At 32.6% G+C, this 15967-nt stretch overlaps 1 protein-coding gene across 1 annotated transcript in view; it reads right to left on the reverse strand.

Moving 5' to 3' along the window:
* LOC129942136 (uncharacterized) overlaps positions 1 to 12852 on the reverse strand; it is a 19211-nt gene extending 6359 nt beyond the window's left edge. The window contains exons 1-2 of the mRNA XM_056050944.1: positions 11922 to 12852; positions 5507 to 6096 (exon numbers count right to left, since the gene is read on the reverse strand). Of these exons, the coding sequence (XP_055906919.1) occupies positions 5507 to 6096; positions 11922 to 12015 (684 nt within the window). The 5' untranslated portion in view covers positions 12016 to 12852. The remainder of the gene's footprint in view (positions 1 to 5506; positions 6097 to 11921) is intronic.
* Positions 12853 to 15967: the final 3115 nt, after the last annotated feature.

Here is a 15967-nt window from a genome sequence, read left to right on the forward strand (position 1 = left end):
CATCATCATCATCATCATCATCATCATCATCATCATCATCATCATCATCATCATCATCATCATCATCATCATCATCATCATCATCATCATCATCATCATCATCATCATCATCATCATCATCATCATCATCATCATCATCATCATCATCATCATCATCATCATCATCATCATCATCATCATCATCATCATCATCATCATCATCATCATCATCATCATCATCATCATCATCATCATCATCATCATCATCATCATCATCATCATCATCATCATCATCATCATCATCATCATCATCATCATCATCATCATCATCATCATCATCATCATCATCATCATCATCATCATCATCATCATCATCATCATCATCATCATCATCATCATCATCATCATCATCATCATCATCATCATCATCATCATCATCATCATCATCATCATCATCATCATCATCATCATCATCATCTCATCATCATCATCATCATCATCATCATCATCATCATCATCATCATCATCATCATCATCATCATCATCATCATCATCATCATCATCATCATCATCATCATCATCATCATCATCATCATCATCATCATCATCATCATCATCATCATCATCATCATCATCATCATCATCATCATCATCATCATCATCATCATCATCATCATCATCATCATCATCATCATCATCATCATCATCATCATCATCATCATCATCATCATCATCATCATCATCATCATCATCATCATCATCATCATCATCATCATCATCATCATCATCATCATCATCATCATCATCATCATCATCATCATCATCATCATCATCATCATCATCATCATCATCATCATCATCATCATCATCATCATCATCATCATCATCATCATCATCATCATCATCATCATCATCATCATCATCATCATCATCATCATCATCATCATCATCATCATCATCATCATCATCATCATCATCATCATCATCATCATCATCATCATCATCATCATCATCATCATCATCATCATCATCATCATCATCATCATCATCATCATCATCATCATCATCATCATCATCATCATCATCATCATCATCATCATCATCATCATCATCATCATCATCATCATCATCATCATCATCATCATCATCATCATCATCATCATCATCATCATCATCATCATCATCATCATCATCATCATCATCATCATCATCATCATCATCATCATCATCATCATCATCATCATCATCATCATCATCATCATCATCATCATCATCATCATCATCATCATCATCATCATCATCATCATCATCATCATCATCATCATCATCATCATCATCATCATCATCATCATCATCATCATCATCATCATCATCATCATCATCATCATCATCATCATCATCATCATCATCATCATCATCATCATCATCATCATCATCATCATCATCATCATCATCATCATCATCATCATCATCATCATCATCATCATCATCATCATCATCATCATCATCATCATCATCATCATCATCATCATCATCATCATCATCATCATCATCATCATCATCATCATCATCATCATCATCATCATCATCATCATCATCATCATCATCATCATCATCATCATCATCATCATCATCATCATCATCATCATCATCATCATCATCATCATCATCATCATCATCATCATCATCATCATCATCATCATCATCATCATCATCATCATCATCATCATCATCATCATCATCATCATCATCATCATCATCATCATCATCATCATCATCATCATCATCATCATCATCATCATCATCATCATCATCATCATCATCATCATCATCATCATCATCATCATCATCATCATCATCATCATCATCATCATCATCATCATCATCATCATCATCATCATCATCATCATCATCATCATCATCATCATTCATTCATTCATTCATTCATTCATTCATTCATTCATTCATTCATTCATTCATTCATTCATTCATTCATTCATTCATTCATTCATTCATTCATTCATTCATTCATTCATTCATTCATTCATTTATTCATTCATTAATTCATTCAATCAATCAATCCATCAATCAATCGATCAATCAATTAATCAATCAATCAATCAATCAATCAATCAGTAAATCAATCAATCAATCAATCAATCAATTAATCAATTAATCAATAAATCAATTAGTCAATTAATCAATCAATCAATAAACCAATCAATCAATAAACCAATCAATCAATAAATCAATCAATCAATCAATCATTCAATTAATCAATCAATAAATCAATCAATCCATCATTCAATCAATCGATCAATCAATAAATCAATGAATCAATCAATAAATCAATGAATCAATCAATCCATCATTCAATCAATAACAATCTATGAATCAATGAATCAATCAATTCATCATTTAATCAATTCATATTCAATCAATCATTCAATTAATCAATCAATTATTTTTTGTTACAAGGTGACAAAGGAAAACGGCATTTGGAAAAATGTTGTCCTGATTCTTGCCTTACATTTTAGAGATATGAGATGTTTTTTGTTGTTAGAATTATTTGGAAGTCATAAAACAACACAAAGTTTAGAAAATCAAGCAAAACCACCAAAACTACCTACGTCATAAGTTCTTCTACTAAGGAATACAGTATTTGTTCTGTGTAGGTGACACTCTATATACATTGTTTATAATGCACTATACATATTTTATATTCGTTAACAACTATATATTTTCATTCGCAAATGTTTTTACTCTAATTGAACTGCAAAGATAGAAGTGTTTCACAAGTGCTCTCAAAATCTTATTATTAAATTGCATAAACAAAAACACTAATAACTTTTTTATTGGGTACGAAGCTAACAATAATTTTAGTTTGTTCGTAGTCGAACAAAACATGCATATTTATGTACATTTGTTATGCAGACCTTCTCTTAAAGAATGTTTCATTGTTGCTTTCGTTGCATACTTACTGGATCTTAAAGACTACATGAAAACAAAACATTTAGAAAAAAACATGAAGAAATAGTTTTACCATTGCGTGTACGTCTTTTCTAAGCAACCTTTTTTATTCAAAGAGTATTGCGTCTATTTTCTATTCGTTATATGGATGGATACACTTTTAGTTCAAGTATCTGCTTTCTACTGTACTTTCTTCTCACACATTCTGGTTGTTGTTACCTCTTTTGGCTTACAATATAATAAAACTGTGCATTTTTTGAAGAAATTAAATTGGCGCCCAACATAGGATTAGCACAAATATATATGTCTTTAAAGTAACAGACATAGAAGAAACAAAAAAGGAATATAAGTACTTCAAGGATTAGTGTTTAAATTGTGTGTCAAGGATGTCGGTCGACTTTAACCCAATCAAAAACCTTAATGTATGTAGCTATATATATACTAAGAATAGTGATTGTAATATTAAAATCAAACCAAACAAATAACTTAAAACCAATTGCAATTCTATGCGAACACCTGTACGTAAAAAGTAATTGTATCTAGATATCGTAGAGTGATATCAAATGATGACAAATATTAAATTGATACAATCAAATTCGTTTTTAAAAACTTCAAAAAACAATTTTGTGTACAACTTTTTTATAACGAAAGAATTTGACAAAGGGATCCATGTCGTTTCGTTATAAATAAGGGTTATTGGTTACCATACCCATCGACCCTAAGAAGTATCCGTCAAGTTAGCAATAGCATTTTAAAATTTTAGGGAGCTTATGATTGGGTTAATTGTTGCGAACTTGTCGTAGATTTTCCTTGAAGGAAAAACATGTGTCAAACTTCTTTTTCTTTGTAAATTAAATTCCCAAAAGCATTTAAAATAAACCAACATTGAAAAATGCTACGTTTTGGAAGTTTCATTACATTCATTTTATAAAAAAACAAGCAATACAATTTTTGTCTTAAACGAAAAATTAACAAAAACTTCACGAAAATTAATTAAACCATTAATTTCCTAATTTTTAAAGTGGTAATGTCTACTTTAGACACATTCCTAATGAAAAGGTGCTATTATCTTTTTGGTAACACTGGTTTAAACAGCTGACGCACGTTTCGTGTTTTGTTTCACTGTCAAACATCTTCAGTTTGGTCTATAATTTAACCAAGAATGGTTTTCCGAAGAACAACGCTTGCAAAGAAAGTTCATCGCACGCTTCTTCTAGCGAGCGACCAATCTCATTTTTGGCTCAATGGGTCCGTAAATAAGCAGAATTGTCGATTTTGGAGTGAATATCAGCCAGAAGCATTGCAAGAGCTACCAATGCATCCAGAAAAAGCCACAGTTTGGTGCTGTTTATGGGATGGTGGCATCATTGGACCGTACTTCTTCAAAGATGATGAGAATCGTAACATAACTGTGAATGGTGAAACTTTTTTTATCCAAAATGCAAGAGCTTGACTTGCATGACCTGTGGTTTCAAAAAGACGGTGCCACTTTTCACACAGCACGCGCAACAATGGACTTATTGAGAAGTGAGTTCGGTGAACATTTTATTTCACGTTCGGAACCGGACCTAGATCGTGCGATTTAACGCCTTTAGACTATTTTTTGTGGGGCTATGTTAAAGTTCATGTCTATACAGACAAGCCCGCTTCAATTGACGCATTGGGAGACAACATTGAAGCATTTATTCGTGCGATACCGGACGAAATGTTGGAAAGAGTTTGTCAAAATTACACAAAGTGGATCGACCATTTGAGGCGCTGTCAAAGTCAACATTTGCATGAAATAATCTTCATACATTAAATTATATGGACCGTACTATCGATTAAAATAAAGATTTCGTGAATTTTTCTGATTTTTCATTTTAAAAACTTTCCTAAAGCTTTTGAAAAATCATCCTTTACATAATCTCAAGTTAACAAATTTTAATTATGACATAAAAGAACTATGTTTTGCATTCGTAAAAAATTTCGTACTTGAGAATTTAATCAAACATAACATTACAATGGCAGCGATGTCGAAAAAAGTTGGTCTCGCGATTCAATCTGGCTTTCTGTTCTATCTCCTCCAATCATAACCATTGGATATATTCAGTTCAAACTTGGAAATTATTAGGTTTTTAGTAAATTCGTGCTAGGTTTTTTTTAAGAGCAAAAAAAAACAGCAGTCTCTATACACATTTTTTGATAAAAAGTCGATAATTCGAATTTTCTCAGAAACCAACTGATAGAGATGTTTATGAAAATTTCTCTGCAGCTTTTTTCAACAAGAAAGAAATGTTTGTATTGCTCCAGAAGGGTACCGCCCATAAAACCGTTATTTTGTTTTAAGTGATATGGAACTGAAATTTAGTGAGGTGCCTGTTTTTGATTAGTTAAACAATCGTTTGTAGAATAAGTAAGAACAGTGAAAAATTACTTGGATACAAGTAAAAAGTTTTGAAATTTTGTAATTTTAAAAGTCATATGACTGTTCGAGGTTTACGTGATAATCGATTTGATAAACATACATATATGTATAAATGCACATGTAAATGTGTATTTTGTGCATGTTACTTACCTCACCACCTTTTTCACGGGCGACCTTACTCAGTCGATGGCAACGGTCAATGCCTATTGTACATATCGCCGGATTACACTGCGTTAAATACCGCCCACTGCCACAGCCAACATCACATACAACAGACCCTGCATCCAAGGCTCCCAAAAATTGGGCGACTTTTGGGCGAATGGTCCCTGATGGTTCCTCACAATTTTCATAAACATCATGAACATAAGCCCGCTCCAAGGCAGCTGAACGCCCGCTGGCATCATTACATTTTCGCTGCTCACTATCACATCGACTACCAGGTGTCTCACCCACAGCAGCTTCAAATTTCCTGCGATTTCTCGGTGAATTAACTTCCCGATAATATTGATCCCTGGTTGAAGGTATAGTTGCTGCTCCAACAACTGGTGGCTTTGGACTCGTTGCTGGTGTAGCTGTCGTTTTTGTCGTTGCATTACTGCATATTGTTGTTGGAATCGATGAAACTGGTGACGAAGACGCTGACGGAGCACTTACACTGGGTGATTGTGTGGTCGTCGATGCCGTCATCGAAGTTTGTCTTCGTTTTCGTTGCAGCTGTTTTTCATGTTGAAATTTCTCATCTATAAAGTATACAAAATTAAAATCAGTTTTAAAATGCAAGAAAAAAGTCAACTAGATTCTAGAAAAAGGAGGATAATTTTCTTGAATACATCTATGTGCATAATCGTGCAATGTACATTTTGTCCGAGTTTCTGAACATTAAAGGTAAATCAATTGAACAATTTGGCTTCGCAAAAATTGAAAACAAAATTATTGAAGTACTTATATTTTGTGATAGTAGTACCCGTGGCGTGATGGTTAGTGCGTTGGACTGTCATGCCAGAGGTCTTGGGTTCTATCCCTGCCTATGCCATCTAAAGTTTTTTTCACGGGTACTGCCTCTTGCAAGGAATTGACAAATTCTGCAAGAGTAATTCTTGTCATGAAAAGTGCTTTCTTAAATTAGTCCTTCGGATTCGGCTTAAATGTGTAGGACCTATCCATCCCTGACAACAGTACTTGCACAGGAGTTGCTGTTGTAAGTCACTAGGACCTAGTTCTCAATGGACTGTTGCGCCAAAAATAAGAACTAATGATCCGAAAAGTGGACCCGATTGTCTAAAAAATATGTTTTTCGGAACTGTGATGTTAACACTGATTAAAGTGCTGTTTTCTTTAAACTTTACACTTCCGGTTTCTGAGGGATTCCTTGAAGACTTCATTGATTTGCATAATACTACAATAGGTCAGGAATGTAAAGCTTTTGAGAGTTTCTATTAAAATTATACTACTTGACAAACAGTAGTTTATTTTTGTCAGATATATGTACTTATTTGCCGACAAGCTGTAAAAAACTGTATTTTGAACCAAGGGCTCTGAGCTATTGGGTATGTGGAGCTATGATGGGTGAGGTGCGTTTTAAGTGAACTTAATAAAGAGCCATCCAGCCGATTGCTGGACAGTTCTGAATGCATGGTGCTTAGATAAGAAAAATAACAAAATATAATGAGGACGTTTTTTTTTAAACTGGGACTGAATATTTATTATTTCACATATGTCTGACATGTAGGGTAGAGCGAGGAGGATTTGACGAAAGGAGGATTTGTCATTTTCAAATATCGCTCGACACATAATGCACAAAGAGCAGAAGTATCAAAATAAAGAGTGCTTGACATGTTATGACTCTCTCTCATGAAAATGGCACTTGTGTCTCTGCCTTGTTGGCCTACGCACGTGCGTTTTGTTTGCGGTGCATTTTTTTTTGATAATTTTTCAATTTCTGTTTTTCGGATAACAGTTTTCAGTGACTATTTTCTTTGTTTTTTATTTTGTTATTTGATTAACCAATCAAAAGGTTTAAAGAATAAATATATGTCTCAGTGTTGGCTACTTAAGAAATTTGGTAAGCTTAAAAATATTTATTTAGAGTGACAAAAGGAGGATTTGACAACTAAGAAAAAGGATGACTTGACAAATTGTCCTTTCCTTCCAACCTCATACGTTTCATCGTTTGCAGCCCCTAGACGTTTCGGTGTTCAGACCATTTAAACGACAGTGCGAGGTATCGTTTAACAACTATTTGGTAAACAACCCGGAGGTAATGCAGGGGATCACAATATATGACATACCCACACTTTTCATCTCAGCCGTTTCTCAGAGCATTCTCTCCAGAAAACATAACAAAATTATTTTTATCTACAGGAATATCACCCTTCAATTCTGATATTTTCGAGGACAGAGAATTTTGTGAACCTGCTGGATTCGAAGAAAATAAAGAAACAAGGAAGTCAACTGATGCTGCCTCAATAAATTCATTACCTTTGATTGAATCCTCTAACATCTATACAACTGTACCATTACCAACATCAGTTGCCATTGAAGACGGTTCTACTTCAACTGCGGCAACTCTAACTTCTGTAATTGAAAAAACTCATACCACACCGGAAACTATTCGCCCTTTTCCGAAATTAGGGAAAAAGAAATCCAAAGGTCGTCCGGTTGGAAAGTCCAGAGTTTATACTGATACTCCAGAAAAAGACCGTTTAGAGGAACTCGCATCCAAAAAGAGCCTCAAGCTCCAAATGAGGAGCATTCCTAAGGTAAAAAAAACATAAGGTCGTGAAACGTGTACTGAATGATTCTTCGAGTGAAGACTGCGATAAGTACAGCCTCCGGGATTCGGACACGTCACTACGATGGGAAGAGAGGAACAAGGACCAACCGGAACGAGTTAAATTCAGCAAGCATATTATCGCCAATCGCGGAGATTATGTTCTTATAAAATTTGGTGATAAAAAGAAGTTCTTTTACGTTGGATTGGTAGCAGCTGTTGATCAGGATTCCGCTTTACCATACACAGTCAAATATTTCCGAAGACAAAAAAAATAGGTCAAATTTATTTGACGAGCCCTTAGTTGAAAATATTAAATTGACAATGTCAATGGTCTTGGTAGCCAAGCTTGAAAAATGCCAGGCACCTCCAGATCCAAAGCAAAAATAAGATTTAACGTCGATTTTGCAGGTCTCGACATTCGTTAAAATACAAAGTCGGAGGAAGTACGAGTCTTTAGTTTTTTTAAGAGCTTTAATTTCTTAAAACTTTTGTTATATAGTACCTACCTATCTAAGAATTTATTAAATAAAGACTTTACGTTTCGAGTTCATTTAAAGTGAAAGTTCTTATGACGTTTTTCATTGGTTTCACTCAAGGTTTCACTCATTCTGAAATCCAATGGAACGATGCAAGTTGCTTCTACTCAATTCTTGGGTTTGCACTCTGTTTAGGTGAATTGCGGAATATAAATTATTTGCTGCCACACAAAAAGTGAAATGAATTGTGCCAATGTGATGGTTTCATAAGACTTCCGGACACTCCTGGACGCTTCCAGACGTCCAAAGGAAAAAGTCATTAGATTGGCAAATCCTCCCACCAGTTATCAAAACCTCCTGAGCATCTGTCAAATCCTCCTCAAATCCTAGAAGGTTTTGTCACTTTTGAATACTGGTTTTGAGCTTCATATCATCAAGACCCTTTTGAATATCATATTGGAATATTGGTAATTTTCAAGTCAAATAACAAGGGATCATCTTCAATCATGAAGTTTTTACCAGTCGGCTAAATGTTGTTCCAAAATTATAAAATATTATTTTTGTGTCAAATCCTCCTCGCTCTACCCTACATTAATATACATTCATATATGATATGTAGTTTGTGTATTTATTAGATGATGGAATTATTCCAATACCCGTGTTTTGTTGGAAAACTTGTCCATAGTATAGTAGGATTGTACATGAATAACAAAAACAATATCCATAGTATGAATAACACCGATAAAAGTTAGAGTAGAATCTTACTACGCATGGTTTTTCGACATTTGTACAAGTATCGAATGGATCTTATGTGATTGGTACGATTGATATTTTATTTTTATCTCGATGGCTGTGTTCGTTGATCATGTGTTTTCCATAGGGGAAAAAATAAATCAGTTTAGATTAAATAAATCTTTTTTTGGTGTTTCCACCGAACAAGAACATTTAAAAATGATTAAGTTTGACAGCACTTTGTAAAATACAAATAATGTTTCGATGTATCTTATGAAGTGCAAGTGAGATAGTTTGATTCGTATTAAAAAATGAAAAACTGAATAGTTCAGCACAATATAAGAATGCTGTAAAACAAAACTATATTTTTTGTACACAAACATGCAAATAAACAGACCATAATGCATTATCTGTTGAACCAACTCTTCCATACAGGTTTTTCTTCTCAAATTTTGACTCTACTCCGATCTCCAACGGGAATCGAGTCAAATCAAGCTCATTTCAACTCGATTCAGGTATATACAAAATTGAGGCGACCTTTTAGCTCGCTTGAACACCATATGTTAATGCATTAGTGAAGCAATTGTTAAGTTAAATTTTTTTATAGGATCTCAATTTCCAGATATTTTCGTACCATTTCTTCTTGAAAATTGTCCATTTTATTAGTTTTAGTTAGTTTTGTTTGCTAAGTTAATTTTAACATTTGATTTTCACAAAACTTTCTTCTATTTGTGTGTTTTTTTTATTATTATTCTGACAGATCTTCTTTCAGTTGTAAACATTTTTAAGTACAAAAATCTGGCTACTGCGGATCGTTTTGTTGGCAATTTCTCACTGTAGTACTGTACTATATATGGAATACCAAAAAACGCACTTAATCAAAGAGTTTCTAATTCAGGCAAAAAAAAATGCTTTGAAATTGAATTGTCTGACTTGTGTTGCAAGAAAAACTTAATTTTGTTAACTTATAATGCGTTAGCACTATTCACAAAGCAAATAGCTCTTGAAAAATTGTCATCAATCATAACCCTTACCCTTAAAGAACATACATTTAAGAACAAATTTATCACTACACCGAAGTCTGTGTGACCCACATAATACAGTTCCTAAATCGCAGGCTTGTGAGAGAATACAATCTTTTGGGAATGCAATAATTATAAATCATTTAGTGAACTGAACTAATATATAACATTCATTGATTTCACCTAAAGATGGAGACTTACAAATGTTTGCAATTTCCAATCTAAAATAAATTAGGTTGGCGCAACAGTGGCTTACAGCTCTCAACCATTCCTGTTGCGGGTAAAGTTTTCATAGATGGAGCAGTTTTAAGTCGAATTCGAACGGGTTATTTGAGAAAGCACTTTTCATGAGAAACATTTCTCTTGGAGAATTTGTCAATTCTTGGCAAGAGGTAGTACCTATAAAATAAAACCTTTAGATGAAGAAAAAATGTATTAAAGTCATAAAATCTTGCATTCCCAAAAGATTGCATTATTTAACAAGACTGCTAAATCCTCAATTTTTTCGACCACAAATCATTTTAGTTTTATCAAAAATTGTTATGAAATATCATCCATAGAATCTTCTTTTTTAATTCTTTGCCAATGGATTAATTAAAGCGGATTTGTAAAAAATACAACAACTCAAGTTTGAGTTGGTGGTAATTCGTATTTAATATTTATTTTTGATTGAGCATGGTTATGAGAACTTATTCATTGACATGATCTGTTATGCGGGTTTCGCTGATAATTTTATTATAAAAAAGAACATTTGAAGCGTATTTTGATCTCAAAATTTCAAAACTTCGCACGAAAAACATGTAGGGTTATATTTTAGAATAGATAATAGACAAGCTGATAAAACAGAATTTACCTCACTTTACTTAAATATTGAAAAAAAAGTTTTTTTGGCTTAAATCGATGTTAGTCCTTCTACCCTTTGCAAACAAATTATATTTACTCATAGCCAAGCTTTTAGCGTGGATTTTAGATTTAACTTTATCAAACAATCCAACAATGTGTCAATATGATAAGAGAATTAAAAATCTCCGTACTAATTATTCTTCATCGTATAATAAAACGACTTTTGAAATAGGTAGTTACAATTCTAAACTTCAGAACATTTCATTGAACGTTTTAATGCAAAACAATTGTGCTTTTTTGTTCTCAAGGTTGAACAAAGCATCTTTGTTCACATTTTCGATATGGTAGACAGAGACATATTTGTCTGCAGTGAACTAGAAATATATATATAGATAACTATAGAACTGTTTTCTTGAAAAAATATATTCTTTATTATGAGAATTTAATTCGAAATGTATATGAAGTTCCTTAAAATACCTACAAAGTTGATTTGAAGGGTTTTATTTGAAATAAGTAAGTTTTTTTTTGTAATTAGTTCTCTCAACTGCCCAATGACTTTTATAAGGAAGGATTTATTTCCAAATCTGACGAATCTTTTATTTAACTGCACTGAACAATAGATATTTTACTGAAAAACAGAAGTTTTACTGTGAAAAATATATGTTAAAATCCTTACATATAAGTTAAAAACAAAGGAAAAGTTCGAAATAATTACCCACCTCCAAAATATTTTGCCCCGGAATTTGATGATGCCTGTAGAGCATTCGTTGGCAATTGATTTGCCGTTAACGGCATTAACTGTCCCGCTAACATCAAAGAGGAAAGCTTTATGAATATCTTTGTTAAAAGATAATTAAACACCTTATTCCGTATTTAGCTTTGTAAAAACTTGTTTCCAATTTCAGATGCATCACATACTATTTTTATTATTATGACTATATTGTTTCATTTTCAAAAAGTTGTTGTCGCTATTAACAAACTTTATTTCGAACATTCAAAGGGACCAAAGAGAGGAACTATGTTTAACGATTTGCTTCAATATTTTTGGCAAAAATATTCTCTTAAATTTAAGCTGATATCATTTGTAGGGCACCAATTTTTATGTTTTTCAGACTTTGGTTCTAAAGATGGAGGCAGAAGAACAACAAATTAAAAAATGGCGATTCAACACACATACACATAATCATTTTATTTTGTATCTCCTTCGCACAATGACCCACAATTATTTAAACTACTAAAGGATATGACTGGATACATCTTTGTAGTATGCAGAGTTTTGTATTTGTTGTTTTATTCCAGTTTCAACATTAGTTGAAAAGAGGCAAATATATACGCGAAAGAGTGGAAAAAAGTTGAACTTTAGGTAAAAGTGACTGCGTAAAGATGTAGAATGGACTTTTCTTTCAAAATTTTCACATATATTTCGAACGACTTTTCGTTTATAAATTGAACTTTAGGGACTTAAAACCATTTTAATTTAGGAATTACACAAGAATAGTTTCGAAGAATACTACTTGGATTTTGTTAGCTTGGATTCAAATTAAAGAAATGGGCTTTGATTGTATTAATTTGTTTAGGATACTTTTACATGCAGTCGACAAACGTGTATAAACCCCATGACTATTATCGAAGAAAATCCGTTCAGAACTAAGTAAAATTTTATTTGAGAAATATTGCTATACATTATACAGTTAGTACTTGGAGTTGGAACGAGATTCTTTCATAAAGTTTTACTGAAAATAGAGAGGGTGGTATAAATGGAAGCTTTTTTTTGTGAGGTATCAACATCAAGTGTGTTCGATGTTTTAGTTGAGCTTAAGGTGGAAACGCAAAGTCAAAATTAAAGAGTAATTATGTCATTATAAAAACATTCTTGATTAAATAGTATAAATAAAGTTAATATAAATTTGGATCAAAATTTGCATTAATTAAAAAACTGGAAAATAGGACCAATGGTTTCTCATCTCTCTTTTCCAATTTGCCTATATTATGGAACAATACTTTATAAAAAACAAAGTCTTACAAATAAAGATTGGGCACCTACTAGAAAAATACTAAAGCTACAATTATTATCGAAGTGAACAGCACACATTTTAATTTTTAGTAGTACACGTTTCACATTTTTTAAAACAACTGTGATTACTAAAGTTTCCCGGTAAAAAAGTAACCGATGCTTTTATTAAATTTCGTGCTCACTTCGTATGCTTGCATATGATTTTTGGGGCATTTCATCATTTCTACTTCTTTACCAATATTTATTGCTAAGCAAATTATTCAATCGTCCATATAAATTGTATTTAAATGGTGACATACAACTCTCAACCATTTGTGTCATTTCAGGGATGCAGGGGACCTACAGTTTTTATGCAAAATCCAAACGGTTAATTTGAGAAAGAAATTTTCATGAGAAGAATCACTCTTAAAATATTTGTCACTCCTCTCAAGAGCTAGTACCCATACAAAAAAACTTTTAGTTGGCATAGGCAGGGAAACCAGGCACAAGTTTGTCCTTTAAAATAAATATATGATATAATTTTACAAATTGGTCGTAATTTCCCATAATTGCTGCGTTTAAAATTTTCAAACTGAAAAGGAGTTTTTGTTAAGTTTGGTGTGAAGGGAGTAATAATAATTATACCTGTTTAAAAAATTTCGAATTGAATCTTATAGTCGGTATACCGTTTTTTTTTTAAATGAAAAGGGGTTCCTTCAAACAAAATTGAAAATTATGAAAACTCTTCGTTACGAATAAAGTTACGATATTAGCTATTTAATGTAAATATTGCGACGTGCCTTTCAACTCAATATCATTTCCCAACATTATTCAACACTTAAAATAACATCGCATATCCAAACTTACTTTACATACCACATGTCGTATAGTTTTCTCCGCTCTCCACGCATGTGCCATTTTCACTAAATTTAAGAAAAATAGCTTTTTCTTAGTGAATGAAAAGCTTTGCAGCAAAACCAATAAACAAACAGAAATACTGTATTATCCCCAAACTCCCGAAAATGTTGGTACTTTCGTCATTTACTCACATCCGGTTTGTTTTGTACGCCCTTCCAAAATACAATAAGAAAAAAAAAAAAACAAATAGCAAACGAATCGCTCGAATTTTTGGACCAGAAACTTGTGTGAGGCTGAGTATACATTGAAATATTTGAATAACCATATCTAAATATTGTACAGGCCAGCAATGACACATGACAATAACCATACCATAGGATAGCTAGATGTTAAAACGAAGTGTGGAGGTCTAACCAATTTCTTCCCACGAGGTTTAATCTCACAACGGGTCTACTATTTTATTTGTTGTTGTTTTTTTTTATGATGGCGGCGCCTTTCTTACGTCACAAGAGAATTTCCACTAAGCGCAATACAGCTCTTACAGCTAGTTGCCAAAAATACATTCTGAGTCATATCCCGTTATATACGAGGTTTACCGGGGGATAGCTTTGGGAATTATTCATTCTTTTATCATTTGAAAGGATACTGAGCAAGTAGTTGGTTGAAGTGGCGGCAACATTTGAATGGTGTGCGTGTGCGTCGTCGTAGCCTGTTGTAGAGGTACAGCTACCATATTATAGACATCGAAACGACTTCCAATATTTTTTTACTTATAATTATTGGTAGGTATATCGGTTTCACGATAAGGCTGCGTAAAAATTTGTTTGGGTATTAAAAACGATGCAGAATTATTACGTTGGTTTTGCATATGAGCGTAAGTTGGGCATCTGAATTATGATTGTTATATAGGTGATGCGTGCAGCAGGATTGTATCATATCAACTTATTAGAGAGTTTAAAACAAATTAAGGAAGTTTAATGCTTTTTGACATAACGCTTAAAATTTTGTCGTAAATCGTAACATATATGAGGATGATTGACATTAGCTTAATTTTTTGAAGGCCTATACCCTTAAACCTAATATTGAATGAACTTACAAACAGATCATTATACCAAATGCGTAATTTATGAATGAAATAGATTAATAATGTCCATTAACAATTGGTACTATGAAAGACAGAAGGATCAAGAAAGAAGAAAATTGAGTGGAGCTTGATGTTTGTTCGTATGTACCTTCTTCTCTGTTTTTTAGATTTTTAGCAAATGGTTACCTATATGGCTTTTGGTTTTTGAGAAAATTGCAAATCAAAATAAATAAAAAAGAGGTTGGGATGTGGCCCACATTGATATCTTCCCATCCTGACTGTTGATTGGTCTTGCTTCAAAGGGTTGTTTGTTTTCGTGTTTTGTTAAAAAAGGTGTCAGTTGAATTATTAAAATATTTTTAAATTACCAACAATATTTTGCATATTATGATGAAATAGTTTGATATCAAAATCTATTTTAGTTAAAAAGATTTTTAGTCGAAATTCAATTTTTACCAATTATATAAATAAAAAAATAAATCGGATGGCGCAAAAGTCCGTTGAAAACTAGGGCCTAGTGACTTACAACTCTCAACCATTTCTGTGTGAGAGTTCTGTTGTCAGGGATGGAGGGGACCTACAATTTTAAGCCGAATCCGAATGGCTTATTTTAGAAAACACTTTTCATGAAAAGAATTTTTTGATATTTGATATTTATTGATTGACTTATATACAGGATACAGGATATAATAAAATATTTATTTGTAGCAAACTATTATTAATTTATTAAAAACAATGAATTAAAAACAAAATTAAATACTAAAGCCGCAAGAAGAAGAAATCACAATAATCACAAAAAAGTTACCTCAGTTCAAATTTGAGAAATATTC

The sequence above is a fragment of the Eupeodes corollae genome, chromosome 1 (assembly GCF_945859685.1).
Source record: "Eupeodes corollae chromosome 1, idEupCoro1.1, whole genome shotgun sequence".
NCBI lineage: Eukaryota > Metazoa > Arthropoda > Insecta > Diptera > Syrphidae > Eupeodes > Eupeodes corollae.